At 39.8% G+C, this 27,693-nt stretch overlaps 1 protein-coding gene across 1 annotated transcript in view; it reads right to left on the reverse strand.

Moving 5' to 3' along the window:
* The window catches only part of LOC128685683 (ribosome biogenesis regulatory protein homolog), an 83,895-nt gene that overhangs the window by 52,892 nt on the left and 3,310 nt on the right, over window positions 1-27,693 (reverse strand). The window contains exon 3 of the mRNA XM_070088123.1: window positions 4,942-5,062. Coding sequence (XP_069944224.1) covers window positions 4,942-5,062 — 121 coding nt within the window. The remainder of the gene's footprint in view (window positions 1-4,941; window positions 5,063-27,693) is intronic.

The following is a 27,693-nucleotide window of genomic DNA, read 5'->3' on the forward strand; positions in this document are numbered from 1 at the left end:
TGTCTCAGTTATGGCAAATACATCAATGTTACCTGCACTAGAAACTAATCTCAACTCGTCCATCTTATTCCTAGCACTACGACTATTAGCATAATATACATTGAAAGACCCTCCTTTCTCATTACCCTTCCTGCTCATTTCTGTTTTTCTACTAAACCTATTACTGTCCTTATCACCTAGTGTCACTGGCTTTTCAATATCTACCTTGTTCTGCTTATTACTAGTTTCCCTAGAACTAATATTACTACTACACTGGGACTTCACTGTTTTCCTACCAAAACCCACACCACTAACTATTCCTAGTTTAAAGTCCTAACAGCTCCCTCCACTGCATTTACCAGTGCTCCCACCCCAAACCTAGATAAGTGAACCCCATCCCTGGCATACATGTCATTTCTGCCATAGAAGAGGTCCCAGTTGTCAATGAATGTTACTACATTTTCCTTACAGTATTTGTCCAGCCAGCAATTGACACCAATTGCCCTGGACAACCATTCATTTAAAACTCCTCTCATTGGCAAAATACCACATATGACAGGGTTCCCACCCTTCTTCCTAATTATCTCTATTGCTGACCTATACCTGCTAATCAGGTTAACCTATACCTGCTAATCAGGTAATATACTTGCTAATCAGGTAATATACCTGCTACCCAAGTAATAAGCTCAGGTGCAAGTCCGACTCAAATCCAACCCCTCTCACTCGTGTATTTATCCAACCTAAATTTGAAACTACCCAAGCCATAGCTTTTAAAACATAAGAAAGGAGGAACACTGCAATAGGCTTGTTGGCCCATACTAGGCAGGTACTTCACAAATTCAACCCACTAACAGAACAAATGCTACCCAAGCAATAAGCTCAGGTGCAAGTCCAACTCAAATCCAACTCCTCTCACTCATGTACAGTGGACCCCCGCCTAACGATATTATTTCAATCCAGAAGTCTGTTCGGGTGCCATTATAGACCGAATTTGTTCCCATAAGGAATATTGTGAATTAGATTAGTCCATTTCAGAACCCCAAAAATACACCTACAAAAGCACTTACATAATTGGTCGAGTTGGGAGCCGATCGTTAGGCGGGGGTCCACTGTATTTATCCAACCTAAATTTGAAACTACCCAAGCCATATAAGCAACAGTTAGGCAACTTTATTCCGAAACTTTTCGCCTACACAGTAGGCTTCTTCAGTCCAATACAGAAAGTAGGCAGGAACAGTAGCGATGTGAAGACGATGTAATCAGTCCATCACCCTTGAAGTCGTAGATTTGAGGCTGTCAGTCCCTCAGCCTGGAGAAGTTCAGTTCCATAGTCTGGAACTATCTGAAGATCAAGCAACAGTGCGGAGACTTAAATACTGTTGGAAGGAGAGGGGCAGAGTAGTAGTAGTAGTGAGAATGCAGCCACTGAGAGGTCATGTCCCTCTCAGATCAAACAATTCTCACTTGAAAAAGTTGCCCAAGGTGTTTTCTGTACCAAGATGCCATTGTGTTGCAGTGTCTGACAGTGTGAATATCAAAATAGTATACAATACCGACAGGTTGGTAGGTAAGACACGTAGGCAACAGTTAGGCAACTTTATTCCTAAACGTTTCGCCTACACAGTAGGCTTCTTCAGTGAAAAAGTTGTCCAAGGTGTTTTCTGTACCAAGATGCCACTGTGTTGCAGTGTATGAAAGTGAATATTAAAATGGTATAAAATACCGACAGGTTGATAGGTAAGACACATGTGTAACAGCCTACTGTGTAGACGAAACATTTTGCCTACACAGTAGGCTTCTTCAGTCGAGTACAGGAAAGTTGACAGAAGAGACATGAAGACAATGTAATCAGTCCATCACCCTTGAAGTTTTGAGGTGGTCAGTCCCTCAGTCTGGAGAAGAGTATCGTTCCATAGTCACTTCAACTCCATATTGTTTCAGACTATGGAATGATACTCTTCTCCAGAGTGAGGGACTGACCACCTCGAAACTTCAAGGGTGATGAACTGATTACATCATCTTCACGTCTCTTCTATCAACTTTTCTGTACTCGACTGAAGAAGCCTACTGTGTAGGCGAAACGTTTCAAAATAAAGATACTTAACTGTTGCATATGTGTCTTACCTATCAGTGTCTGACAGTGTGAAGAAGCCTACTGTGCAGGCGAAATGTTTCAAAATAAAGTTGCCTAACTGTTACCTATGTGTCTTACCTACCAACCTGTCGGTATTGTATACCATTTTGATATTTACCCAAGCCATAGCTTTTAGAACATAAGAAAGGAGCAATACTGCAATAAGCTTGTTGGACCATACTAGGCAGGTCCTTCACAAATCCAACGCACTAACAGCATAACTGCTACCCAAGCAATAAGCTTTGATAAACCTATTTACTCATGTGCAAGCCCGATTCAAACCAACCCCTCTCACTCATGTCCAACCTAAATCTGAAACTACCCAATGTTTTAGCTTCGATCACCCAACTAGGCACACCACTCCACTCATCAGCTACCCCTATTACCAATGTTCATTTATTCATTTTATTACCGCTTTACATTTATTTGGCATTCTTTTCTGCATATAAATCTATATTTAAGCTAGGGAAGTGACCCCTGAAGTGACCTAGAGTCCTTATGGAGGGGGATTACCCTTCCAAACAATAACCTCTCTTCCCTCTCTCCTCCTCCCTGTCTTCCATTCATCGACAACAGCCTTCAATAAAGGTAACTGTCATGTTGAATGTTCATTCTTTTGTGCATGTAAATCTATCTTTAAGGTAAAAAAAAATTGTTGTTGATACTTCTGGGTGTCTGGAACGAATTAATTGGATTTACATTATTTCTCATGGGAAAAATGGATTCGAAAATCGTCAATTTCGATAATAGTCACACTTCCAGAAACGGATTAATTACGAAAAACAAGGGACCACTGTACAGTAGGACCCCACTTATACAGCAGGTTAGGTTCCAGGCTACCGCCGTAAAGCGGAAATCGCCGTAAAGTGGAACACCCTTTTTTTCCACTTATAAATGCATACAAATACTAGACAACAAGTTTACACTAACATATATTAAGTTAGCAATAGAACCAGGCATCAAAAAAAAATATAAGTATAATACATACATACAGTGCACTCAATACTTGCCTTAAAATATTTGTAGACTTAATCTAGGGTAAGATGAGTAGTATTTATTGTAAGAAATCAAGTGTAGTATGTATGGTAGTCAGCGGGGCTACCATACCAGGCCACCCCACCTACACATAATATTCCATTACATTTAAGCATCCCAGAGCGATAAAATGTATATACAGTTCACTCATTACTTACCTTAAAATATTTGTAGTCTTAATGTAGGGTCAGACAGAGGTGAGTAAACGAGATAAAACAAATAAATGAAAGTGAGACAGAATGAGTACATGAGGGAGGACAGGCGCAGAGTTATGTAAACAAACTGGGCAAACACAAGTTTTGTAAACAAACAAAGTGTACACGTCTGGTTTGTGTACAAGTTACATTGTGTACAAGTTGTCTCTACATTGATACGGTAGAATAAATAAAGAAGAACACTCCCATTCTCATGTAACATCATTTTTAGAAGAAATGACGCTCTGAGTGAAGGCAATGGAAATAAGTCACTCTGTCTGACTTTTTTGGGTTATCCTAGGTTCTCTACACATATGCTGTTATGTATGATAATCTATGTAACTGTATTTGTGTATACCTGAATAAACTTACATACATATGAAAGGAATAATTTTCTACAGTTACCCCCAGTAACATATTTTCTCTTATGTTAGACTAGAGAAAATGTTATTCTTGCCATCACTTGTACAAGTTATCTGGCTACGACATCTCATATTTATGTTTATTTATTCTATTGTGGGGTGTATTTATCATCTTTATGTGTCATGTATCGTGTTTATTATATAATTTTGAAAAAATATCATGAATGGATTAATGAAAATGTGCATATTAACGTAATATACGACATTTAATGAGACGGTGATTATTATTATTATTATTTCTAATATGGTGTCACTTGTGCAAGTCGTCTGGCTACCAAATCTCATATATATATTTATTCTACTGTGGGGTGTATTTATCATCTTTATATGTTATGCATCATGTTTATTATATAATTTTGAAAAAATATCATAGATAGATTAATGAAAATGTGTATATTAACGTAATATACGACATTTAAATGAGACTCGGTGATTATCATCATTATTAATATGAGGTCTCGAGATATAAGACACTCTTACTGATTTTAATGTGAACCTGCACGCCAGCACAGTATGCAAGTTAATTTAGGTACAGGTATACATAAGTATAATTATCAGAGTACGTAGATATAAAATATGAAATACCTTTTAAAAACACTTGAAATTTTGGAGTTTCCAGACATAATGGAGAGACTTAGTGCTTACGGATCTCACAGAGAATGTAAACAAACCGGGTGGGGTGCGGTGACCATATTAGAAAGTCAGGTGGGGGAGCCGTATAGTGAGTTTTGGTCATAATTTGAAATGACCGTATTAGCGGAACGCCATAAAGCAAAACGCCGTAAAGTGGGGCCCTACTGTATACTATATATACACACATTATATACTATATTGGTCTCACAGGCCACAAATCTACTGGAAAAAATATATTAGAAAAGAAAAGAAAAAAAGTAAGAAAAAAGTAACAAAAAATGCAACTTTACGGAAGTCACGGATGTTGCTGCCACCCAGTCATTGAGAGTCAACTTCATGCCTCTATATCTCGGTAAGTACTGATCGAAATTTTTGTTGTTGTTGTCTTGTTCCCTTTCGAAAAATAAAAGCTTCAATTCTGTAAGTAATATTTTTTTTTTTAAATTCTTGGACCCTGGCTCACACTTTGAGAGGTGGCCTCTGGACCCTGAAAGAGTTAATTAATACTGTGCTATACATTGTGGCCTGAACTTAAATTATTTACCTTGAGAACTTCATCCCAAACTTTCTTGCCTTTCTTCCTCCTCTTAATTCCCTTCTCACGAGCATACTGTTCCCACTTGGTTATTTCTTTGCCTTTAGGTACAGGTTTCTCCCTTGGTAATCTGCCACATCAGAAAGAAAATAATCTGTAACAGATGCATTTTTAAAAATATGTAACACGATATATTTCATAATAGCCAAAACATAAAATATCAGTTTCAATACAATGTACTTTACAGTAAAACTTATCATATCTGTTGTTTCAATAACCTTAAACCAACTCCTAATATCCAGTTTCATAATTTTTTTAACAATTTTAAAACTAAGAAAAATGCTGACTTGGCAGAGGTAAAGGTGTGGCTGACTCAGGGAAGAACATGTGGGAGGGTTTGCTGTGGACACAAGCTTGTTCTGCTCTTGTTCTAAAGCTGCATCTAGTGTCATGACCTAGTATAAAACCAATAATGTTTCAAAAAGTGCTGTGTCTGTGTGCTGTACTAAATTGTGTTTGTAGATGAATGGTTCAGAGAACCGACATGTTGATAAATTGTGTGCTGAAAATAAAAATAAAGCATTTTGAATCAACTGACTGATACTAGTGAAGAAACCTCCACACCAAGTCTGGAAGAGGAATCTGTGAAATCATGAATCTGAAACTGGTTACCAGGGTTTGAAAAATTTGTTTCCATTCATTTTATGGAGTCCAGAAAGAAATTAGCTACGTAACAATTGTTTTTTTTTTTTCAACACACCAGATGTCTCCCAAAATGGTAGGGTAACCATAAAAAGAAGCCCTTTCACCATTACTCACTCCATCACTGTCTTGCCAGAGGCATGCTGATAATTCAGTTCTGAACTCCCACCCCTCATTCAAAATATTCCTAATACCTTTTATTTTTTTATTTATTATATTATCACACCGGCCGATTCCCACCAAGGCAGGGTGGCCCGAAAAAGAAAAACTTTCACCATCATTCACTCCATCACTGTCTTGCCAGAAGGGTGCTTTACACTACAGTTTTTAAACTGCAACATTAACACCCCTCCTTCAGAGTGCAGGCACTGTACTTCCCATCTCCAGGACTCAAGTCCGGCCTGCCGGTTTCCCTGAATCCCTTCATAAATGTTACTTTGCTCACACTCCAACAGCACGTCAAGTATTAAAAACCATTTGTCTCCATTCACTCCTATCAAACACGCTCAAGCATGCCTGCTGGAAGTCCAAGCCCCTCGCACACAAAACCTCCTTTACCCCCTCCCTCCAACCCTTCCTAGGCCGACCCCTACCCCGCCTTCCTTCCACTACAGACTGATACACTCTTGAAGTCATTCTGTTTCGCTCCATTCTCTCTACATGTCCGAACCACCTCAACAACCCTTCCTCAGCCCTCTGGACAACAGTTTTGGTAATCCCGCACCTCCTCCTAACTTCCAAACTACGAATTCTCTGCATTATATTCACACCACACATTGCCCTCAGACATGACATCTCCACTGCCTCCAGCCTTCTCCTCGCTGCAACATTCATCACCCACGCTTCACACCCATATAAGAGCGTTGGTAAAACTATACTCTCATACATTCCCCTCTTTGCCTCCAAGGACAAAGTTCTTTGTCTCCACAGACTCCTAAGTGCACCACTCACTCTTTTTCCCTCATCAATTCTATGATTCACCTCATCTATCATAGACCCATCCGCTGACACGTCCACTCCCAAATATCTGAATACGTTCACCTCCTCCATACTCTCTCCCTCCAATCTGATATTCAATCTTTCATCACCTAATCTTTTTGTTATCCTCATAACCTTACTCTTTCCTGTATTCACCTTTAATTTTCTTCTTTTGCACACCCTACCAAATTCATCCACCAATCTCTGCAACTTCTCTTCAGAATCTCCCAAGAGCACAGTGTCATCAGCAAAGAGCAGCTGTGACAACTCCCACTTTGTGTGTGATTCTTTATCTTTTAACTCCACGCCTCTTGCCAAGACCCTCGCATTTACTTCTCTTACAACCCCATCTATAAATATATTAAACAACCACGGTGACATCACACATCCTTGTCTAAGGCCTACTTTTACTGGGAAAAAATTTCCCTCTTTCCTACATACTCTAACTTGAGCCTCACTATCCTCGTAAAAACTCTTCACTGCTTTCAGTAACCTACCTCCTACACCATACACTTGCAACATCTGCCACATTGCCCCCCTATCCACCCTGTCATACGCCTTTTCCAAATCCATAAATGCCACAAAGACCTCTTTAGCCTTATCTAAATACTGTTCACTTATATGTTTCACTGTAAACACCTGGTCCACACACCCCCTACCTTTCCTAAAGCCTCCTTGTTCATCTGCTATCCTATTCTCCGTCTTACTCTTAATTCTTTCAATTATAACTCTACCATACACTTTACCAGGTACACTCAACAGACTTATCCCCCTATAATTTTTGCACTCTCTTTTATCCCCTTTGCCTTTATACAAAGGAACTATGCATGCTCTCTGCCAATCCCTAGGTACCTTACCCTCTTCCATACATTTATTAAACAATTGCACCAACCACTCCAAAACTATATCCCCACCTGCTTTTAACATTTCTATCTTTATCCCATCAATCCCGGCTGCCTTACCCCCTTTCATTTTACCTACTGCCTCACGAACTTCCCCCACACTCACAACTGGCTCTTCCTCACTCCTACAAGATGTTATTCCTCCTTGCCCTATACACGAAAACACAGCTTCCCTATCTTCATCAACATTTAACAATTCCTCAAAATATTCCTTCCATCTTCCCAATACCTCTAACTCTCCATTTAATAACTCTCCTCTCCTATTTTTAACTGACAAATCCATTTGTTCTCTAGGCTTTCTTAACTTGTTAATCTCACTCCAAAACTTTTTCTTATTTTCAACAAAATTTGTTGATAACATCTCACCCACTCTCTCATTTGCTCTCTTTTTACATTGCTTCACCACTCTCTTAACCTCTCTCTTTTTCTCCATATACTCTTCCCTCCTTGCATCACTTCTACTTTGTAAAAACTTCTCATATGCTAACTTTTTCTCCCTTACTACTCTCTTTACATCATCATTCCACCAATCGCTCCTCTTCCCTCCTGCACCCACTTTCCTGTAACCACAAACTTCTGCTGAACACTCTAACACTACATTTTTAAACCTACCCCATACCTCTTCGACCCCATTGCCTATGCTCTCATTAGCCCATCTATCCTCCAATAGCTGTTTATATCTTACCCTAACTGCCTCCTCTTTTAGTTTATAAACCTTCACCTCTCTCTTCCCTGATGCTTCTATTCTCCTTGTATCCCATCTACCTTTTACTCTCAGTGTAGCTACAACTAGAAAGTGATCTGATATATCTGTGGCCCCTCTATAAACATGTACATCCTGAAGTCTACTCAACAGTCTTTTATCTACCAATACATAATCCAACAAACTACTGTCATTTCGCCCTACATCATATCGTGTATACTTATTTATCCTCTTTTTCTTAAAATATGTATTACCTATAACTAAACCCCTTTCTATACAAAGTTCAATCAAAGGGCTCCCATTATCATTTACACCTGGCACCCCAAACTTACCTACCACACCCTCTCTAAAAGTTTCTCCTACTTTAGCATTCAAGTCCCCTACCACAATTACTCTCTCACTTGGTTCAAAGGCTCCTATACATTCACTTAACATCTCCCAAAATCTCTCTCTCTCCTCTGCATTCCTCTCTTCTCCAGGTGCATACACGCTTATTATGACCCACTTCTCGCATCCAACCTTTACTTTAATCCACATAATTCTTGAATTTACACATTCATATTCTCTTTTCTCCTTCCATAACTGATCATTTAACATTACTGCTACCCCTTCCTTTGCTCTAACTCTCTCAGATACTCCAGATTTAATCCCATTTATTTCCCCCCACTGAAACTCTCCTACCCCCTTCAGCTTTGTTTCGCTTAGGGCCAGGACATCCAACTTCTTTTCATTCATAACATCAGCAATCATCTGTTTCTTGTCATCCGCACTACATCCACGCACATTTAAGCAACCCAGTTTTATAAAGTTTTTCTTCTTCTCTTTTTTAGTAATTGTATACAGGAGAAGGGGTTACTAGCCCATTGCTCCCGGCATTTTAGTCGCCTCATACGACACGCATGGCTTACGGAGGAAAGATTCTTTTCCACTTCCCCATGGACAATAGAAGAAATAAAAAAGAACAAGAGCTATTTAGAAAAAGGAGAAAAACCTAGATGTATGTATATATATATATGCATGTGCGTGTCTGTGAAGTGTGACCAAAGTGTTAGTAGGAGTAGCAAGATATCCCTGTTATCTTAGCGTGTTTATGAGACAGAAAAAGAAACCAGCAATCCTACCATCATGCAAAACAATTACAGGTTTTTGTTTCACAGTCATCTGGCAGGACGGTAGTACTTCCCTGGGTGGTTGCTGTCTACCAACCTACTACCTACCCCATCTAATAACTCCCCTCTTCCGTCTTTAACTATCAAATCCATTCATTCCCCAGGCTTTCTCAAATTATTAATCTCATTCCAAACTTTACCCTCATTCTCAGCCAAATTTATTGGCAATACCTCTCACATACTCATTTGCTCTTTTACATTCCCTTACCACTCTCTTAACTTCTCTTTCAGTCTCCATATACTCCATTATCCTTGTATCACTTCTACTTTGTAAAAATCTTGTGATGTAGGAGGGTATGGTTTCACATATCAGGTCACAGGAGAACCTGACCAGCCAGTGATAATGTGTCACACCCTGGCAGTCTTAGGAAAGTGTTAAAAACAGGGATATACCAAGGGAGGACACCTGCGTCCTGCCTTCTCAGGTCTCATTGTTCAAGAAGCCTATCCTTTGTGTAAAGCACATGTGGTGTGCCTCCATGGAGGGTGACCCCTGAAACTTAAGAGTTAAGGGGCAAGGGAGACATGGAGGACCATATAAGCCCAAGGAAACTGCTAAGAGGGGGGGATTCAGGGAAAGCTTTTGCCTGTGTACAAAACTCAGAGAGGGAGCTGGAGTCTGTGGGAGACTTAAGGCTCTGTTCTAACTGGAAGCAGAGAGCTCTGGAGAGATAACTGTCGCCAGTTTGGGTCTTGGGACCAGTGGCTAGAGGTCGACAGAGTTCCTTGAGGTGACCTATCTACTGAACTTATATTGTAAGTTATATTCACTTTTGCAAGCTAAATCATATCCCCTGTCTCAATTTGTGTACAACCCCATTTATTAAAATATCAAACCCCTTTCTCCTGTTCCTAGATATAATACTGTACAAGGAGTTAATAATATATCCAAATTTGAGTGGAACATATTCACTGTCCCTGCTCTTATTCTCTATTTTAATACAGGTTGACCATCACTAATCCAGCATCATCAAAACCTGTAGGGTGCCAGATTAGTGATTTCGCCGGATTACAGAGTGGTTAGGTTAGAATACACTTAACCCAGCGGCGATTTTACGCATCAGTGATTTCACCCACTTTACGCTCTATTTTTGGCCTATTCCATTGCTCCAGTCAACCAAACTCATAGCTATTTCACTAGTATTCCTTTCATTCTGTCGACTGAGTACAAGAAACTGCCCATTTACCTATTTCAACTACCCAGTAAAGTGGTCAGAAATTGGTAATTTGGTCAATTTCATACAAACTTCAAGAGATGTCAATTTCAAAATAGGGTCTAGAATAAACAATGAAGACATTCCTGGCACTAAAATAATATTTTATTTGTTCATTAGTCCATTTTTAATTTTTATTCACACAAAAATAAAAAGATTTACTGTTAAGCAGACTACTGCATTACTGTAATAATTGTATAAATAATGGCAACCCATTCATGATTGTGTATTAGACCAGTCAGCCAGACATGTATTGGACAGTGACATCATTTGTTTGCTCTAGAACATCGGAAAAAAATTGAACATTTCCGCTACTTTGTGCTCAATTTCAATGTACTTTCCGTCGTGAAACCAATCAAAATCATATCTATTTCTGTAATATATCTTCCATTCTATCTAACGAGACAAAAAACGAGAATACAACCATAAAAACGACATGAAAATACGCCGCAAAGTTGCTCTTTTACACCAAAAAATATGGTCGCAGTTTTTTCTCATTATGTACCAAGTGCTGCGGGATTTTTTTTTTTATACAGTGCACACTTGCCACACAGACCTATTCTCTCATATGTAGGCCCAAATTTACCAGTCACAGCTTATCAGAGTGAGCTGAACTCATGGCAACTGACAGTGGCTTCAAAGCCAACTTATCTTTTATGGACAATGTACAGTGTACGTAGGTACTTTACACAATGAGAAGCATTTTTTTTATTCAGTGGAACCATAGCTAGGGCTAAAAGTGAGCAAGTTATAATAATAAATGGAGAAAAAGAAATTAGAATGACTTATGCAGCAAGTAGCACCACCAAACAGTAGCAGCAGGTTGGTGTGACATCCCCGTAAATTTGAAATTATGCTAGCCGAAATTAGTGGATTACTGATTGCCGGATTAGTGATGGCCAACCTGTATTTTATTTATAATAAAGTGGAGCAAGTGGAGGTGGGGAGGTCCACAGTCACAAGTGTGGAGGGTTAGTGAGAGGAGGTGATGGAATCACCAGTGACCTCACATTACCTACCCTCCCATCACTCGTTTTACTCCTCGCAGTCCCTTACTCCTCATTCCCGTTATCACGATTTTTTATATCCTCCTTAACCCTTTGAGGGTCGACAGGCCCTCTCCGAAACTCGTTCTCAGGGTCGGCCAAATTTAAAAAAAAAAAAAATTATTTTCTCTTATGAAAAGATAGAGAATCTTTTCCCGATCATAACGACACCAAAAGTTTGAAATTTGATAGAAAACTTACGGAATTATGCTCTCGCAAAGTTAGCGGTCTCGGCGATGTTTACGGATCGGCGATTTTGCCCACTTTGAGCCCCATTTTCGGCCAATTTCACTGTACTAGTCGACAAAAAACATGAATATTTCGCTAGAACTCCATTTTTTCTATTGAATGGGTGCAAGAAACCACCCATTTATAAATTCAACTATCCAGTACAGTGGTCAGAATTTAGCAATTTTGCCAATTTCACACAAATTTCAAAAGATGCCAATTTCGGAATAGGGTCCAGAATAAACAAGAAAGACATTCCTGGCACTAAAATGACATTTCCTCTAGTCATTAGTCACGTCTCAAGGCCCCTCTTATATTCTTTTGCTTTCCACTTTGAATTTTTATTCTCACAAAAAATATAAGATTTACTGTTATGCAGACTACTGCATTTGTGTAAAAAATGGTATAAATATTATTGGTGCACTTGTGAAAGAATATTAGACTCACCAGTTGACGTGTATTGCACGCTTGGCACGATTTGTTTACTTTTGAAGTTTGGTAAAAATCGAACATTTCTGCTACTTTGAGCTCAATTTCAAGGCACCTTTCATTGTAAAACCAGTCAAAATCATCTCAATTTCAGTAATATGTCTTCCATTCTATAAAATGAGACCAAGAAAACTAGAATACAACAATAAATACCATACGAAAATACACTGCAAAGTCGCAGATTTATTAAAAAAAAATGGAAAAAGTTTTTTTTTTCTCATTATGCACCGTGTGCTGCAGGATTTTTTTTAGACTCTGCACACTGACCACATAGACCCATTCTTTCATATGAAGGCCTACCAGCTTTCTCCCACTAGATTTGAGGTCGCTAGAATTTATGAGTACTAGTACGTCAAAAACCCCTACGCGTAAGACGTACTAGTACGACGAAAACCCTCAAAGGGTTAATGACACTCTCTCATATGCTTTTTTTTTTCCTCTTACCACTCTTTTTACCTAATCATTCCACCAATCGCTCCTCTTTCCTCCCATGCCCACCCTCCAATATCCACAAACTTCTGCTGCACAAACTAATACTGCATTATTAAATCTACCCCACACCTCATCAACCTCCTCATTACTCTCACTAAGCCCATCTTTTTATGAATAGCTGCTTATATCTTACATAATAACCCCCTCCCTTTTAGTTCATAAAATTTCACCTCTCTTACTTGCTGATGCCATTCTCCTTGTACCCCATCTACCTTTTACTCCCACTGTAGCTAAAAACTTATCTGATATATCTGTTGCCCCTCTATTGTGAGGGAAAAGTTCAATAGATAGGAGTAGCGAGAGAGTGTATAGTAACAATAGTTTCATTGCCAGCTACTTGTTAAGGTAGGGTAAGTCCAGCTCCTGCTATTCCCCCTCCCCGAAAGTGATAGTTTGATTGCCGGCTGCTTGTTAAGGTAGGGTCAGTCTAGCTCCCGCTATCCCTTCCCCTCCCTCTTTCCCCCCCCCCACAAAAGGTGACGTGTGGGGCTCCGGTCAAACAGTAAATCACTCGACTCACAGCTCCCAACACTACTGTAAGTACACGCCTGATCATATTTTAGTGGACTTACTGGTTGAAAGCTTCACTTTTGACCAATAATTAACTTAGTCCTTTCAGTCTTTATCTGTTAAATGTTTTAATAATCACCACATCTTTTAGGTATTGTACTTATCATGGAGAGTGATTTCTTAAGCAGTGGGTAATCTGTCTCTCTTTACAGCTTGGAATGACAGAGGGTCACCTGCCAACCAACGAGAAGGATAGAAGGAGACGGACTAACGTCCTGAGATGTCCCATGTTTAACCTATTTACCTGTTATGTAAGCCAACACAGGACCTAACCCCTCATCATAGCAGTGGTGATGAACCTGTGTTCCTGTCATCTGAAGTAATTAGTCACGGCTACACTGTGAAGAACAAGCCGGTGGAGGTCACCAACACCTGCTACCCCCCCCCCCATCAGCAATAGCTACGATTTCAACAACACAGTGTCACCAACACCTGACACCCCATTACCACGATATACCTATATTAGCGTTGAGTTCAAATGTAATTTTTTTTCATTTAATTTTTCATTTTTCTTTCAATTAGGATACCCATTCATGTTTTATTGTTTTACATTTTCCGTTTCTAAATAATGAAGTGTTTATCATTGTCTGTTATTATTTCTTTTTCTATTCATTAATTTTCCTGAGGAGGAGCCAGCCTTGGTAATACTGACTGAAGTTGTTACAGGGCTGAGTAAGCCTTCACAAGTGGCGACCTTGCCAGGATCAACTTTACTGAATCAAGATTCAATTCCATCTCGAATCTACCATTGGAACTTCAACGCCGCATACCACAGATGGTTACCACCAGCCATGAGTAATCATTCTCTATGGTAGGACTACGGTACAGGTATTTAAAAGATTTGGTGATTGTTATAGTCTCAATATATTGTAAGTCAAGTCAGGCAGGATATATTTAATTCTGACACCTTTTCGAGCTTCAAACACTTTGGAGGATTAGACTCAAGGGACCCGAGATTTTCCAGTGACAATTTGTTTCATTGAGCTCTTTATTTTATCAAGGGAACTGTCGTAGAACACTCTTGATTTGTTGGTGAGAAGATTGGATGGTCAAGTGACCCCATTCTACTTACTGTTTGCTCGGAGCCGGCATAGAACCCTTCGTTTTAATTAATACATATTGTTTAATTGAAGTAGGGATCGAGCCCTCTGGTTTATTTACAGTTTGAGCGGAGCAGGAATTGAACCCTCCGTTTTCTTTAATACCAGTTTCATTTCCCCTGATAGTTTAAGTTATTCTTGTAAGTATGGAGGAATACCAGTTTTGGATGAACGCTGGAAGGTAGGAAGGAATAACAGGGAAAAATTTAGAATCTTTCATTAGTGCTAAGATCCAGGAAAGACTTGAAAGAGAGAGAATTGAGAGAGAAGGGAGACAGAAAGGGAAAGAGAAGAGAATAAGGAGAGAGAAAGAATAGAGAGAATCAAGAAAGACAGTTAGAAAGAGAGAGGATAAAAAGGAGAGAGATCGAATTGAAAGAGAAAACCAAGATAGACAGTTAGAAAGGGAGAGAGAAGACAAAAAGGAGCATGATAGACTTGATCGTGAGGAGAGAGCTAGAGTACGTGAGGAACAAGCTAAAGTACGTGAGGAACAAGTTAAATTAAGAGAACTTGAGGAAAGAGCAAAGGATAGAGAAATTGAGGAAAAAGCTAGAGAACGTGAGGAAAAAGCTAGAGAACTTGAGTTAATAGAGAGAGAAAAGGATCGCAAGCTCGAAAAAGCTCGCCTTGAATTAGAGAATAAAAAGTTAACTCTTACACAACAATTAGAGGAAGGAGTAATTGAACATCATGCAGCTAGTGCACATATTCCAACACCTAATTTACCTCCCTTCACAGAGGGTGAAGACATTACTTCATACATCATCAGGTTTGAAAATACCGCTACCCTCTGTGAATGGCCTGCTGACACCTGGGCTACCAGGTTAGGAATGTTATTTTCTGGTACAGCCTTGAATATCTATGCAACTTAGTCGCAGGATATCACATGTAATTATAACCTACTGAAGAAGGCAATCCTTAAAGCATATCAAAAAACCACTAATTCTTACAGGAAAGATTTCAGGTATGCCACCTTACAGCCTGGCCAAAACTTTCAGCAGTTACAGGTAACACTCTTTCGTTTGTTCGACTTTTGGATCGAGAGTTCAGGAATTGATCACAGTTATGAATCTCTTAGAGACTTCATGGTTGCTGACCAGTTCCTGACAGCTCTTCCCCACCAGATAAGAACATTCATTAGAGAACGTAATCTGATTGAAGCTGAGGAAGTTGCTGAGGCCGCTGACTTGCATGCTGAGGCTCACAATTCCTATAAAGACCTAAAGGGATCGAACCCTAAGGGCAAGGGTTCATCAGACCTTAAGAAATCAAAGCCTCTAGTGGAAAGTAAAGTGACTTCTTTTATTCCTGTTTGTCATTTGTGCGGTGTTAAGGGACATAAACGTCCAGACTGTCCTTCTAAGAAGGTCCAAAAAGTTGGAAGATGTTTTAAAGACTGTAATGACCAGCCACCCTTCTGTTCAGGAACAGTTAATGGACTTAATGTATCTACCATTTTACGAGACACTGGATGCACATGTATAGTCATTTCTGATAAGCTGTTCCCTAACCTTAAAGAAACTTATTCCTCTGCTATACTTTCAGACTACTTGGGCCGTACAGACACTTTTCCTACCATCTGTTGTTACATTAAGTCTAAATGGTTCACAGGTTGGTCTGAAGCCGTACTAGCTCCCATCACTTCTTGCTCCATACTAATAGGTAATGTAAAAGGTGCCATTCTTCCTTCTGAGGTTGACCTTTCATCACCAAAGATGGACATAAGTGTTTCAGATCCTCTTCCTGTAGAGTCAGAGAAGCCCCTCGAAAGTTCAGATGAGAATGTCTCGCGAGATTCATGTGGGATTAAAAACCAGTGATGCTACTCTCGAAAGCGAGGTAGTAGGATCACCGGTTCACTTGTTAGATGAAAGTGAAGATATCACATCCAATACTATAAATGTCTTGACTAGGACTCAGACCAAAGCCCAGGCTTCTCCTACTGTCCATCCTTTGATTTTCCCCGACTTCAAGCCTTTAGATATATCAAAGAACTCCTTTGTCAATTTACAAAGTAATTGCCCTTCTCTTCAGAATTGCCATAATGCCGCTAAACAAAATCAAGTTATTCAAAGGAAAAACTTTTCATATAAATTTGAATATATAAAAGGTATCTTGTACAAGTCAGTATTCAAATTAAATTCAGATGAGATAGACTATTCCATCTTAGTTGTTCCAAGTCAATGCAGAGAGACTGTTCTTAAAATGGCTCATGACCTGCCAGTGGCCGGACATTTCTCGCATCGTAAAACCTTAAATAAAATTAGGGAAACCTATTTTTGGCCAAAAATGTCCTCAGATGTCACTATCTATTGTAGATCGTGTAAAGTTTGCCAACTGTCATCCTCCCGAGGTACCAGGCGAGTACCTATGGTCAAAATGCCAGTCTTTACGGTACCCTTTGAAAGAGTAGCTATTGACATCGTTGGTCCTTCATCACCACTTTCATCTGGGGGACATAGATATATATTAACATTAGTTGATTATGCTTCGAGTTTCCCTGAAGCCATACCCTTAAAGACCATAACTACTACAGAGGTGGCTGAAGCCCTTTTGTCCATCTTCTCCAGAGTGGGCATCCCTAGAGAAATTTTGTCTGACCGTGGGACACAATTTACATCTGACTTAATGCAACATCTATACCAACTTCTGGGAGTGAAGCCTCTCTTCACCACACCCTATCATCCCAGCTGTAATGGGAGGATTGAGCGCCAGCATTCGATTCTCAAGTCCATTTTAAGGAAACTTTGCTCCCTTAAACCTAAGGAGTGGCATCGTTACCTACCCTGTGCTTTGTTTGCCATGAGGGAAGTTCCCAGTGACTCTTTGGGGTTTTCACCTTTTGAACTTCTCTATGGTAGACAGGCCAGAGGTCCATTGTCCATCCTTCATGACTTATGGACTAATGAGGAGGTAAATGCTGAGGTTCAGTCTTCTTACCAGTTTCTCCTTGACCTTAGATCCAAACTTGAGGAGACCTCTGACATAGTTTCGAAAAACCTAAGCTTGTCAATGGACCAGTACAAAACCTATTTTGATTCCAAAAGTCAGAGGAGAAGTTTTAAAGTAGGGGATGAAGTTCTGATACTTTTGCCTATCAAGTCAAATAAATTATTAGTAGCATGGAAAGGTCCATATAAAGTATTAAAAATTTGTGGGGAAGTTGACTACCTCATAGAAGTCAAGGGGAAACCTAAGCTTTATCATATCAACATCCTTAAGAAATATTACCAAAGAAATTCGGTTAACTGCCTTAATAACTTTGACTTAGTTTTTCCACACGAACTTAATAAGACAACTGAAGAATGTAAGGTGTGTGTAATTGACACCTCTAACTTAGACTATGATGAAGAACTACATGACTTGGTGACTCTTGACCACTCGGGCGCAACCAACATTAATATTAATGAATCTTTGGATGACCATAAGAGACATGAACTACTTCAATGTGTGAGTAACTTTTCAGATGTCTTTATTGATATTCCAGGTGTTACCTCCACAGTAGTCCATAAGATTGACTTATTGACGGACAATCCGATCAAACGGAAATTATACCCAGTTCCAGTTCACCTTAGGGATGCATTTGACCGAGAGGTAGACAAATTATTAAAACTAAAGATCATTGAACCTTCAGTATCTGCATATTGCTCACCAGTAGTCATGGTTAAGGAGGAGGATAATTCATATAGACTTGCTATTGACTTCAGAGGCCTTAATGCTATAACTCCGTGGGATGCTGAACCTATGCCCTTAATAGATAGCGATCTACACAAATTTTATGACGCTTCCTTCTTTTCAGAGATTGATATTGCACAGGCATATCATCAAGTAATGTTAGATCCTTCTTCTAAGCAGTACACCGCTTTTCCTAACCACCAAGGACTGATGCAGTATAGAACTATGCCCTTCGGTTTGGTAACTGCCTGTGCTACCTACGTGAGACTGATGAGAAAGGTCTTGGGTAATATGCCAAATGTTTTAGTTTATTTTGATAACATTTACGTAATGACATCCACGTGGGGCGAATATTTCCAAACATTAACATCAGTTTTGCGTAGGTTACGCTCACATGACCTCACTGCCAAGCCGAAGTAATGCTTCCTTGGGTATAACAAGATTAGATATCTTGGACTGATACTTTCTAATAACTCTCTGCAGCCTCTCCCCAGTAAGATCAAAGCTTTATTAGAATTTAAATTCCCCAAAACCAAGAAGCTCATGCGTAGCTTTCTTGGTTCTGTAAATTTTTATGTACGGTTTATCCCGAACCTTACTGATCTTACAGGCATCTTATCCGACTTCCTTAAAAAGTCTGTGAAGGAACCTTTTGAACTTTCCGACGTAGCTCGGGAAAAGTATCTTTTCGAAAGACCCTATACTTAAGATTCCAGATATTAATAAAACATTTTGTTTAAGAACTGATGCCTCCAATACTGGCTTAGGTGCGGTGCTACTACAATACCATGATGGTACTCCCTTCCCTGTATGCTTCCTAAGCTGGAAACTCCTTCCCGCAGAAACAAGATACTCCACCATAGAAAAGGAATGTTTGGCTCTTGTGTGGGGTATCTCCAAGCTTAAATTTTATTTACTGGGAAAAGAATTCATTTTAGAAACGGGCCACAAACCTTTGATATACCTAGAAACTTTTAAGGGAACCAACAGTCGCCTCTTGAGGTGGACATTGGCACTCCAGGCTTTCAAGTTCCATATTGTGTATATCAATGGTTCATCCAATTATTTCTCTGACTGGTTAAGTCATGACAGTCAGTAGAAGATTTGTTGCCTTACGCGGCTTCCACATGTTAGAACTTTTTCCTCGCCTATACTTCTTATACTCCTTGACTATAAGTCTTGGTATGGGGGAGTGTGAGGGAAAAGTTCAATAGATAGGAGTAGCGAGGGAGTGTATAGTAACAATAGTTTCATTGCCGGCTACTTGTTAAGGTAGGGCAAGTCCAGCTCCCGCTATCCCCCCCCCCCCCCCCGAAAGTGATAGTTTGATTCCCGGCTGCTTGTTAAGGTAGGGTTAGTCTAGCTCCCGCTATCCCTTCCCCTCCCTCTTCCCCCCCCCCGAAAGGTGACGTGTGGGGCTCCGGTCAAACAGTAAATCACTCGACTCACAGCTCCCAACACTACTGTAAGTACACGCCTGATCATATTTTAGTGGACTTATTGGTTGAAAGCTTCACTTTTGACCAATAATTAACTTAGTCCTTTCAGTCTTTATCTGTTAAATGTTTTAATAATCACCACATCTTTTAGGTGTTGTACTTATCATGGAGAGTGATTTCTTAAGCACTGGGTAATCTGTCTCTCTTTACAGCTTGGAATGACAGAGAGGGTCACCTGCCAACCAACGAGAAGAATAGGAGACGCACTAACGTCCTGAGACGTCCCATGTTTAACCTATTTACCTGTTGTGTAAGCCAACACAGGACCTAACCCCTCATCATAGCAGTGGTAACGAACCTGTGTTCCTGTCATCTGAATTATTCACGGCTACACTCTGTGAAGAACGAGCCGATGGAGGTCACCAACACCTGCTACCCCCCCCCATCAGCAACGGCTACGATTTCAACAACACAGTGTCACCAACACCTGACACCCCATTACCACGATATACCTATATTAGCGTTGAGTTCAAATGTAATTTTTTTTTCATTTAATTTTTCATTTTTCTTTCAATTAGGATACCCATTCATATTTTATTGTTTTACATTTTCCATTTCTAAATAATAAAGTGTTTATCATTGTCTGTTATTATTTCTTTTTCTATTCATTAATTTTCCTGAGGAGGAGCCAGCCTTGGTAATACTGACTGAAGTTGTTCCAGGGCTGAGTAAGCCTTCACATCTATAAACATGCACATCCAGAAGTCTACTCATCAACCTTTCATCCACCACTATGCAGCCCAACTACTTTCATTATGCCCCGTATCATATCTTGTATATTTATCCTTTTTTTTTATTCTTAAAATACATAATCTAGTGGTACCTTGACTTAAGAGTGCCCCAACCTACGAGTTTTCCGAATTACAAGCTGTTGCTCAGTCGATTTTTTGCTTTGAGTTGCGAGCCAAAATCCAAGTTACGAGCGAGCTTCAGATATGCTATCACTTGCAAGAGAGGAAATATCTAGAACCTCGATAATAACCAATGTGTAATTTCCTTTCAATTATGATACCACTGGTAGTGTCATCCTGCCAGAATGTTCTATGTCAAAATATTGACTCGGCGATCATCACTGAACTTGGTAATAGTCATCCGTCTCGAACGTGTCCGCGCACCGACACACCAGTTACAGCCAGTGTGCCATTGTTTATCAGCCAGTGAGGACGATCCCATGTGTTCATACAATATATTTTGTATTATTCCAATCTTTTTAACCCTTTGACTGTCGCAACCCCCAATCCTGAGGTGTCTCCTGGTGTCGCAAAATTTAAAAAAAAAAAAATTATTTTTTCTTATGAAATGATAGAGAATCTTTTCCCGATTGTAATGACACCAAAAAAACGAAATTTGATGGAAAACTGACGGAATTATGCTCTCGCGAAGTTAGCGACCTCGGCACTGTTTACAAATCGGCGATTTCGCCCACTTTGAGCCCTATTTTCGGGTAATTTCATTGTTCCAGTCGCCCAAACTCATAGCTATTTCTTTAGAACTTCTTTTTTTCTATCGATTGAGTACAAGAAACTGCCCATTTACTGATTTCAACTACCTAATAATGTGATCAGAAATTTGCAATTTGGCCAATTTCACGAAAACTAAAAAATATGACAATTTCAAAATAAGGTCCAGAATGAACAATGCAGACATTCCTGGCTCTAAAATAACGTTTTCTTTGTTCATCAGTCACGTCTCCAGGCCCCTCTGATATTACTCTTGCTTTCTATTTTGAATTTTTATTCAAACAAAAAATATTAGACTTACTATTATGCAGACTACTGCAATGCTGTAATAACTGTATAAATAACATCAACCCATTCATGACTGCATATTAGAATGGCTAGTTGGACATTTATTGGACAATGGCATCATTTGTTTACTTTTGAACATTGGTAAAAATCAAACATTTCCCCTACTTTGAGCTCCATTTCTAGGTTCTTTTTATAGTAAAATCAATCAAAAACACCTCTATTTCTGTAATATGTTTTCCATTCTATCAAATGAGACCAAGAAAACGAGAATACAACCATAAATACTATACGAAAATAGACCACAAAGTCGGCATTTTAATTAAAAAAAAACGGTCGGAGTTTTTTTTTTCTCATTATGCACTGCGTGCTCCAGGATTTTTTTTATATGGTGCACACTGACCACACAGACCCATTCTCTCACATGTGGGCCTACCAGCTTTCTCCTGCTTGATTTGAAGCCGCTAGAATTTATGAGTACAGTGGACCCCCGCATAACGATGGCATCACATAGCGATTTTTCCGCATAACGATTACTTTTATCGCAAAATTTTTGCCGCGCATACCGATTAAAAACCCGCATACCGATTTTCGTCCGAGACGCGTCCAATGTGCCCTCAGCCAGCCTCACATGTGCCGCTCCGTCCCATTGTTTACCAGCCAGCCTCCGCGGTAACATCCAAGCATACACTCGGAATATTTCGTATTATTACAGTATTTTCGGTGCTGTTTCTGGAAAATAAGTGACCATGGGCCCCAAGAAAGCTTCTAGTGCCAACCCTAAACCTCAAAGGGTAAGAATTACTATAGAGATGAAGAAAGAGATAATTGATAAGTATGAAAGTGGAGTGCGTATAGCCGACCTAGTCAAGCTGTAAAGAAACCCCAATCAACCATCGCTACTATTGTGGGCACCAGAAAGACAATCAAGGAAGCTGTTCTTGCCAAAGGTTCAACTGTGTTTTCGAAACAAAGATCGCAATTGATGGAAGATGTTGAGAGACTCTTATTGGTGTGGATAAATGAAAAACAGATAGCAGGAGATAGCGTCTCTCAAGCGATCATATGTGAAAAGGCTAGGAAGTTGCATGACGATTTAATTAAAAAAATGCCTGCAACTAGTGATGATGTGAGTGAATTTAAGGCCAGCAAAGGTTGGTTTGAGAGATTTAAGAAGCGTAGTGGCATCCATAGTGTGATAAGGCATGGTGAGGCTGCCAGTTCGGACCACAAAGCGGCTGAAAAATATGTGCAGGAATTCAAGGAGTACATAGAAACTGAAGGACTGAAACCTGAACAAGTGTTTAATTGTGATGAAACAGGCCTGTTCTGGAAGAAAATGCCAAGCAGGACCTACATTACTCAGGAGGAAAAGGCACTCCCAGGACATAAGCCTATGAAAGACAGGCTTACTTTGTTGATGTGTGCCAATGCTACTGGTGATTGCAAAGTGAAGCCTTTATTAGTGTATCACTCTGAAACTCCCAGAGCGTTCAGGCAAAAGAATGTCCTCAAGGATAATTTGTGTGTGCTGTGGAGGGCAAACAGTAAGGCATGGGTCACTAGGGAATTTTTCTATAACTGGTTACACCATGCATTTGCCCCCAATGTGAAAAATTACCTAACTGAAAAGAAATTAGAACTTAAGTGCCTCCTGGTGTTAGACAATGCCCCTGGTCATCCTACAGACGTGGCAGAGCGACTTTATGGGGACATGAGCTTCATTAAGGTGAAGTTTTTGCCTCCTAATACCACTCCTCTCCTGCAGCCCATGGACCAGCAGGTTATTTCCAACTTCAAGAAACTGTACACAAAAGCTCTGTTTGAAAGGTGCTTTGTAATGACCTCAGAAACTCAACTGACTCTAAGAGAGTTTTGGAGAGATCACTTTAATATCCTCAATTGTGTAAACCTTATAGGTAAGGCTTGGGAGGAAGTGACAAAGAGGACCTTGAACTCTGCTTGGAAGAAACTGTGGCCAGAATGTGTAGACAAAAGGGATTTTGAAGGGTTTGAGGCTAACCCTGAGAATCCTGTGCCAGTTGAGGAATCCATTGTGGCATTGGGAAAGTCCTTGGGGTTGGAGGTTAGTGGGGAGGATGTGGAAGAGTTGGTGGAGGAGGACAATGAAGAACTAACCACTGATGAGCTGCTAGATCAACTTCAACAGCAAGAGGCCACACCTGAGGAAATTGCTTCGGAGGAGGGGAGAGAGAAATTGAAGAAGTTGCCTACTTCAAAGATTAAGGAAATCTGTGCAAAGTGGCTTGAAGTGCAAACCTTCATGGATGAAAATCACCCTCACACAGCTATTGCAAGCCGTGCTGGTGATTATTACACTGACAATGTTGTGAAACACTTTAGGCAAGTCATAAAGGAACGAGAGGTACAGGCCACTATGGACAGATATCTTGTGCGAAAGAAGTCCAGTGACTCTGAAGCTGGCCCTAGTGGCATTAAAAGAAGAAGGGAAGTAACCCCAGAAAAGGACTTACTACCTCAAGTCCTAATGGAAGGGGATTCCCCTTCTAAACAGTAAGAAGATAATGCTCTCCCCTCCTCCCATCCCATCAATCATCACCAGATCTTCAATAAAAGTAAGTGTCATTTAATTGTGCATGCCTTTTTCAGTTTGTGTGTATTAAAATTAACATTTCATGTGGTAAAAAAATTTTTTTTCATACTTTTGGGCGTCTTGCACGGATTAATTTTATTTCCATTATTTCTTATGGGGAAAATTCATTCGCATAACGATTATTTCGCATAACGATGAGCCCTCTTGCACGGATTAAAATCGTTAACCGGGGGTCCACTGTATATATACGTCAAACACGGCACCTCGTAAAACGTATATATACAGCCGCGACAGTCAAAGGGTTAATGCTTGAAACTGCTAAATAAGCCACCATGGGCCAGAAGAAAGCTCCTAGTGCCAGACCTTTGGTAAAGAAGGTGATAAACATGATAGAATTCAAGAAAGAACACACCAGCAAGGGCACTTCCCCACACACCAACCAGGGTACTTCCCCCATACACCAACCAGGGTACTTCCCCACACACTAGAGAGGGTACTTCCCCACATACCAGCCAGGGTACTTCCCCATACACCAGACAGGGTACTTCCCCACACACACCAGAGAGGGTACTTCCCTACATACCAGCCAGGGCACTTCCCCACACATCAGCCAGGGTACTTCCTCACACACCAGACAGGGCACTTTCCCACAGACCAGACAGGGTACTTCCCCCCACACCTGCCTAGTATGGGCCAACAGGCCTGTTGCAGCGTTCCTGCTTTCTTATGTTCTTATGTACACCAGCTGAGGAAATGGTTTCAGAGGACGAGAAAGAGAGAGGGAAGAAGGTACCTTAACATTTGCGCAAAGTGTAGTGAGGTGCAAACATTTGTGGAGGAACATCACCCAAACCCTCTCCCCTCCTCCCATCTTCTATACACCAACAAGAGTCTTCAATAAAGGTAAGTGTGCTATGATTGTTTTATACTCAATTTCTCATTCTTTTCTGTATGTAAATCTATATTTAATCTATAAAGAAAACTTTTTTTTTTAATACTTTTGGGTGTCTGGAATGGATTAATTGGATTTACATTATTTCTTATGGGGAAAATTAATTCGGATATCATCAGATTCAGGTTTAGTCACTCTCTCTGGAATGGATTAATTACGAAAACCGGGGGTCCACTAAACTATGCTTGCCGATATAAGGCATAATAAGCATGACAGGCAAGTAATACACCTTTTCGCTTGTTCAGGAGTCAGACGTGACTGACTTTGCATATTGTGTAATACTTGTTGGTTTATAAGCGGCTCTCTCTCTGAGACAGAGACAAGTATAGAGACAGGAAGACAGATAAGCAGAGACAAACATAGACAGACAAAGACAGAGCTAGACAGACAAACTGACAGAAATGGATAGACAGACACGCTTATTTGTAACAGTGAAAAATAAATCCAAGGCAGTGAACAATCATCAAATGTCACTCCACTGGCAGTGGAGTGATACTTATCTTACACTGTGCTTCAAGGAGTTTCATATAGTATACTCCAGCATTTCTAAAACACTGCTGGGACCTGGCAAAAAAGGCAAAAAATAATTTCTTATTTATAAATAAATTTTTCTTATTTAAAAACCCATAACAAAAAAATTTAGGTGGTTTTTTTGGGGCTGAAACGGATTAATGGCATTTCAATTAATTTCAATGAGGAAAATTAATATGATATACGAGCAAATTGAGTTACGAGCTCAGTCACGGAATGAATTAAACTCTTAAGTCAAGGTACCACTGTACCTATTACCAAATCTCTTTCTATACAAAGTTCAATCAAAGGCCCCCATTATCATTTACCCCTGGCAACCCAAACTCACCTACTAAGCCCTATACAACCATTTCTCCCACTTCAGCATTTACGTTCCCTATCACGAATACTCCCTCACTTGGTTCAAAACTTCCTAAACACTCAATCAACATTTCCCAAAATCTGTCTTTCTCCTCTACACTTCCCTCTTTTATCCAGGTGCAAAAACAGTTAGTGTAACTCACTTTTTGCATCCAACCCTTATTTTACTCCATATAATCCTTTAATTTATACATTTATATTCCCTCTTTTCCTGTCATAACTGATCCTTTAACATTATTGCTACTCCTAACTCTCTCAGATACACCTGACCTAACCCCATTAATTTCTCCCCACTGAAACTTCCTTACCCCCTTCAGCTTTGTTTTACTTAGCGCCAGGACATCCAGTTTCTTTTCAATCATAATATTAACAATCATCTCTTCCTTGTCATCTGCACTACATTCACACACTTTCAAACATCCTAACTTCTATAAAGCTTTTCTTCTCATGTTTAGTAATTTATACAGCCCCCTTGGTCCCAGCATTTTAGTTGCCTTTCATGACATGCATGGTTTACAGAGGTAGGACTCTTTTTCCACTTCCCCATAGAGATAAAAGGAAAATAAATAAGAACTATTAAGTAAATAGAAGAAAGCTCAGATGGGTGTATATACATATACATGTACAAGCACATGTGGTATGACCTAAATATAAGCAGAAGTGGCAAGATGTACCTGTTATCTTGCATGTGTAAAACTTAACAATTTTTTTTTTTTTCAACAAGTCGGTCGTCTCCCACCGAGGCAGGGTGACCCAAAAAAGAAAGAAAATCCCCAAAAAGAAAATACTTTCATCATCATTCAACACCTTCACCACACTCACACATTATCACTGCTTTTGCAGAGGTGCTCAGAATACAACAGTTATTATTATTTGAAAGAGCCTATAAACCAGTCTTTTAAAAAGCCTTCTCCACAATCAAAACCTCTTTTATTCCTTCCAAATTATACATCTCACAGGTCACCAAGTTTCCAGTGAATAATATAATGTACCTGATTTACAAATAAATTAGTTTATTTAAGGAGGCCAAAACAGTAAAGTCCTAGAGTATAGTAACTACACTTTGATATACTGTACCTTTGACAGATTTTAAAAGTTTTTGTACTCCTGTAGTCTGGCAATGAGCTAGGCTGTTCTGGCACTGGCCAGGTCAGCTGTTGTTGCTAGTGGCCTGGTGTACCAACACATAAATGAATGCAAGGCATGGGGTTTAAACAATGCAGCAAGAAGGCTGGAGTTAGTGAAGATGTCATTTTAAAGAGCAATATGTGGTGCATATATTATGCAGAGAATTTGAGGAGTAGAAACTAGATGATGTGGGGTTACCAGAATTTTGAATAAATCAGAGCTTAAAGTTCCTGAGGTGGTTTGGGCACTTAGGATGGAGCAGAACAGGATGACCAAGAGGGTGTATAAATCTGGAAGGAGGGAAGAAAAACTAGGGACCATCCCAGGAAGGGTTGGAAAGAGGGATGAAAGAGGTTTTGAGGGCTAAGGGCTTGAGAATCAAACAGGGTTGTGTGAGCATGTTAGAGTATATACAAGTGCTTTTTCTAGCATGGCATGCTGTTGGAATGTGAGCAAGGTAACATTTATGAAGGGATTCATGGATACCAGATAACCAGACTTGAGTCCTGCATCCTACATTCTGGACAGAGTGAGGATATTGTAGATCAGTGTCACGTGAACTGTGATGCTTGCATGATTCTGGAAAGAAACTATTGAATAAGTGAAGGTGCTTCCTTTTTGCGGAGGGGTTACCCAACATCAGTGGAAAATGGTTCTTGTATTAAAAAAAAAAAAAAGAACACTTAAGTTACCAAACTCT

The sequence above is a fragment of the Cherax quadricarinatus genome, chromosome 23, assembly GCF_038502225.1.
Source record: "Cherax quadricarinatus isolate ZL_2023a chromosome 23, ASM3850222v1, whole genome shotgun sequence".
Classification (NCBI taxonomy): Eukaryota; Metazoa; Arthropoda; class Malacostraca; order Decapoda; family Parastacidae; genus Cherax; species Cherax quadricarinatus.